This window comes from Pteropus vampyrus, unplaced genomic scaffold, assembly GCF_000151845.1.
Source record: "Pteropus vampyrus isolate Shadow unplaced genomic scaffold, Pvam_2.0 Scaffold55, whole genome shotgun sequence".
Taxonomy (NCBI): Eukaryota; Metazoa; Chordata; class Mammalia; order Chiroptera; family Pteropodidae; genus Pteropus; species Pteropus vampyrus.
This window is the reverse complement of record NW_011888836.1, coordinates 7114020-7119334: the sequence shown is the minus strand read 5'-3', so window position 1 is coordinate 7119334 and position 5315 is coordinate 7114020. Positions and strand designations below refer to the sequence as shown.

At 41.2% G+C, this 5315-nt stretch overlaps 1 protein-coding gene across 1 annotated transcript in view; it reads left to right on the top strand.

The window, feature by feature from the left end:
* The window catches only part of ENOSF1 (enolase superfamily member 1), a 28096-nt gene extending 23331 nt beyond the window's left edge, over nucleotides 1–4765 (top strand). The window contains 3 exon segments of the mRNA XM_023530843.1: nucleotides 2792–2858; nucleotides 2860–2874; nucleotides 3694–4765. Of these exon segments, the coding sequence (XP_023386611.1) occupies nucleotides 2792–2858; nucleotides 2860–2874; nucleotides 3694–3795 (184 nt within the window). The 3' untranslated portion in view covers nucleotides 3796–4765.
* The last annotated feature ends 550 nt before the right edge of the window (nucleotides 4766–5315 follow it).

Here is a 5315-nt window from a genome sequence, read left to right as displayed (position 1 = left end):
GTCTTTATTGAAATATAGTAGACAACTAGTTGCTTGCATTTACATTGTACAATTCAATGAGTTTTTTTCAATTATAGTTGGCATACAACACAGCGTCAGCTGTACAGCATATTGATCAGAGATCCACACAACTCAAAAGCGCTCACCCCACCAAATCTAGCACCCCTTCTCCCCTCGACAATCTTTCCAATATTATTAACCATCTTCCCCATGCTGTACTCTACATCCCCATGTCTACTTTGCAACCATCCACCTGCACCTCTCAATCTCTTTGCCTTCTCTTCCCCCCAACGCCCCTCCCGTCTAGTATCCCTCAAAATATTCTCTGTATCCATGAGTTTATTTCCACTTTTGTTATTGTTGTTGTTGTTGTTGTTGATTTTATTCTTTAGATTCCACATGCATGTGAAATCATGCAATATTTGTCTTTCTGACCCATTTCATTCAACACAATACCCTCTAGATCCATCAAGGCAACATCTTTTTCCATCCTCTTCCTTTTAGTCTGTGTGTGTCTTTTAATCTGAAGTGAGTCTCTTGTAGGCAGCATATGGAGGGGTCTTGTTTTCTTTTCCATTTAGCCACTCTATCTTTTGGTTGGAGTACTTAATTCTTTTCCGTTTGAGGTACTCGTTGATAGGAATGTAGTTGTTACCATTCTTTATTCCTGTTTTTGATACATGTTTTTTTTCTTCTTAAAGAAGTCCCTCCAACATTTCCTGCAATACTGGCTTGGTGATGATCAATTCCTTTAGCCTATTTTTGTCTGGGAAGCTCTTTATCTGTCCTTCGACTTTAAATGATACTTTTGCTGGATAAAGTATTCTTAGTTGTAGATCCTGGGTTTTCATCATGTCGAATATTTTGTGCCAAGCCCTACTGTCCTGCATAGTTTCTTTTGAGAAATTGGCTGCCAGTCTTATGGGTGCTCCCTTGTAGGTAACTATCTGCTTTTCTCTTGCTGCTTTTAAGAGTCTCTCTTTGTATTTAACCTTTGGCATTTTAATTATGATGTGTCTTGGTGTGGGCCTCTTTGGGTTCCTGGTTTTTGGGACTTTCTGAGTCTCTTGGGGTTGTATGTCTATTTCCTTCACCAGGTGAGGGAAGTTTTCCATCATTATTTCTTCAATAGCTGCTGTTCAACATCTTGTTTACCCTCTGATACCCCAATGACATGGATATTTTTACCTTTAATAGTGTCCCATAGGCTCCTTAAATTATTATTATAGTCTTTGCTTCTTTTTTCTTGCCATTCTGATTGAATATCTTTGGCTTTCCCATCCTCTATATAGGTCATTTGATCCTCTTCACTTTGTTTATTCCATTTAATATACTTCTCATCTCAGATAATGTGTTCTTCATTTCTGACTGGTTCTCTTTTATAATTTTCATTTCCATTTTTATGTTTTTTACATCTTTGTCGAAGTTCTCACTAAATTCATCTACCCTTCCCATAAGTTCATTGAGCATCTTTATAACCAGTGGTTTGAACTCTATGTCTGTTACATTGCTTGACTCTATTATTTCTGGATCTCTGTTCTGTTCTCTCATATGGTTTCTGCTTCTTTATCTTCCCATTTTGGCTGCCTTTCTGTGTCTGTTTCTATGTACTAAGCAAAGCTCCTAAGTCTCCTGGTCTTATTAGTGTGTATTTGTGAAATAAGTGTCCAGTGGCACAGTCCTGAGAGAGGTTCAGCTGCAGGCCAAATTTAGCCCAAGCCTGTGCCCCTCCAGGGCCACCTGTTAAGATTCAGCAAGCAATCCACAGATGCTGTGCATATAGTTGCCTCAAAAGGCCACACCAGAAACCGAGGCCAGCTGCCATCAGTGTGAATCTAGGCACTGCTCAGCAAGGAGCACCTGACTCGCTGAGGATACACCTAGTTGTGGCTTGGGTGGGGCCGTGAGTTGGGGGAGGCAGGTTTTCAGGGAATCCTCTGGGCCGAGCGACCTCTGTTATCCAGTTTGATGATGTCTCTGCTATGGCTGCGGAGTCCTTGCCCTGGGAGGGGGAAGGGCGCAACAGAGGAACAATGGATACCGCTGGCACTTCTGCCAGGGAGAGAGCCTCACCACGGCCCTCACTGTGACAACTCAGTGTCACCCAGTAAGTCCCTGCACAGCTGACCTAGCACTGGTGCTCAGAGCAAACAGGTCTGCCACCGAAGTCCACTCGCGGACGCGGCCCCTTTAAGAGGCATCTGCAGCTGCGGCTTCCACAGCCTCTGTCCCACTCAGCCACTTGGGACTGTGAAGCCTCACATCCTTGCCCTGTCCTACCTTCTGCTGTTGCAGGTTGATTTCTTAGATTTCTCCTTAGTTGTATGGCTTGTTCATTTAGCTCCCAGGCGATTTTTCCTTGCTGTTTGCTCCTTGTTTCTGTCAGAACTTTGATTTGGTCGCCAGGGGGATGAACAGAGCCTCTTATCATCTACGCCATTTTCCCCCCTGTGCTCTTCTAAATCGTGTGTGGTTGCAGTGGACCTCACTTGGTGATTTTAATTTATCCAACTTTTGGCTAAAGTTAATCCTAGATACTTATGGAGCCTAAGCTGATGCCTTTTGGGATCACAAAACCTTTGGATAAGACATTTCATAGTTGATTTCACCAAAGCCCCACATTGTTTTTATAGATGAGGCACAGAGGTCAGGGGATTTGCAAACAGGTGTTATCAGCCAAGCCTTGATTGAGGCACCCTTTCTTCATAGAGGTGCCCCTTCCGCTTTAACAGCACCACAAGAATGATTTAACTTAAGGCATCATTGCCCCCACCTGATTCCTTCCTCCTAGGATGTGTGAATATGTTGACTACCTGCACGAACATTTCAAGTATCCTGTGATAATCAAGAATGCTTCCTTACATGCCTCCTCAGGTGAGCTTGGCTAGAGAGGCCTCCTGGAGCAGGGGCTGCCAGCCCCCACTATGCTCATTCTTGTGAGCTAGACCCTAGGCAGGGGTCTACAACCTCTGGGCCGTGGACCAATACTGGTCCGTGGCCTGTTAGGAACCAGGCTGCACAGCATGAGGTGAGCAGCGGGTGAAGTTTCATCTGTATTTGCAGCCACTCTCCACTGCTAGCATCACCGTCTCAGCTCCACCTCAGATCAGGCATTAGATTCTCATAGGAGCACCGAGTCCCTGGTGTCAAAAAGGTTGGGGACTGCTGTGAGCACAGTTTTGACTCCTTAGAGTTTATTTTTATATCTAGAAACAAATGGCTCTTTAGTTATCCCACAGCAAATTCCCAGGGCCTTAAGGTTAGGGTTTGGGGGTAAAACTGCAGACAAGTCCTCTTGAATACCAGCCTTTCCGCACCAGCTGAGACCTTAAAACAGGTACTCCTTATGTGAAAACAAAACCAAACCTAGCACCATCTCGCAGGTTAGTTAAATTACAAGTTTTGACTACAATTGTGTTATCTGGGCCATTTATCATCATGTTCAAGAGATCGGGGCTCATTTTCATAAACAGAGGTTGAGCTACCGAAGAAGTGTGATTAGTTAACTAATCCTGGGAAGTAGCCAAGAATGTGTCCCTCTCCCCAACTTCAAACAACCTGAAAACTTAATATTAATTCAGTTGCCTCTGAATTTTAGATTTAAAAGCATTCTAGGAACAGCAGAAATACATTAAATAAATGTTTTTGTTCCAGGTGTTTATTAACACTGCTCCATTTTTGGGTCTCTGATAGGATGCTGGTTATTCCACAGAAATGAAGGAGGAATCCGTAAAGAAATACCAATATCCAGATGGTGAAGTCTGGAAGAAACTCCTCACTGCTAAGGGGAATTAAGTGTTCGGCCCTAACACACCCTTTTCTTTTTTAAATAAAAAGGTTTAAAATTTCTTGGGCATGGTTTTACAAAAATATGGGGGAAAAAAATCATCCTACCAATCAAAACAAATTCAGCTGAAAGTCATATTAACTTTAGGGATCAGCCCAGTAATCATTAATTCTTTTAGCTGATAAACACACATTCTCCTACTTAATCCTTAAACAAATTTAGATTTAACTAATTTAAAGTCCAAGAAGATGTTAAAATTTCTATCAAGTGCTGGTACCCAGACATTCAGCTGTACTTTGAAAATAAGCAGCATGTTGTGTAATTTGTTGGAACAATTCCTTATTCTATTTAACACTTGTCATAAATTAGCAGAATAAAAATAGTTCTGCAGCACCATGGGGTATCTGGTGTGCAACGAAGATAAAAAGATCCCGCTGATTAGCTCTGAAACGGTTTAGCACTTTTCCTGATCAGTCTAAGCTCATTACAGAATATATACCACACTGAAACTGACGAGGGCAAAACGCTATTTCAGTATCTTTTATAACCCTTTAAAAAATACTCTTTTCCTAAATAATTATATTTTATAGATAAAATGCAGCTAGAATTAGATGAATCATAGACAAACAGGGAAAAATCTAGTTTAGCCAGCATTTCTAAAATATACTCTACCTTTTCAGTAGCATCCAAACAAGAATATAGCATGTTTAGGAGGGTTCATCTATTTTGGGTAGGAACTATGCAGAATGACAATTAAGAATTAAAAACAAAAAACCAGATGAATGTAGAATATTTTATTATAACCATATATAAAACAAATACAATTTTAAATGTTCATAACCACGCAAACTATACATTATCATTATGACTGATGCTATTCAGCTCTAAAATTGAGGAATAGCTTACAAAATTCTTGAAAATCACTAAGCTTCATAAAAACATGGGACTGAAATGCATGTACACGTTTTCGTTAGGAATACATAAATTTTTACTCTCTTGACTTTATCCACAATCTCAGCATTTTCGTACATCCTCAGAGTTAACCAAACCCAACGCCTTTTATTACCTACGAGAACCAGCACAGATAATCTGTCAGTAGCAACAGCCTTAAGAGTTAATGAATACCGGTCAAGATGGCGAGTGTGCCAAGCCTTTTCATGCTGGAGACACACAAACATGGTACAGCCCTTGTCCCCAGGAGATGGTGCCCAGAACCTGGTAGAACAGATGAGCACACACACAACACCTGGGCAAGCATTAATCACTTTCATAATCAGAGCCATAGAGCCCAAGAGTGACTGGTGCGAATAAGGAAAATCAGGGAAGACATCTCGGGAGAGGTGACATTTGTGGAATGAACAGGATTGCCAACAAGTGGAAGGTGGGGAAAAGTAAGCAAAAGAACCAAGGTATATCTCAACCAATCAATACATAAGTAGATGAAAAAATTTAATAAAAAGAACCAAAGTGTGAAGAGGAATGAAGATCCCAGGCATATCGACCTTAAGATTTCATAAAGAGGGTTGGT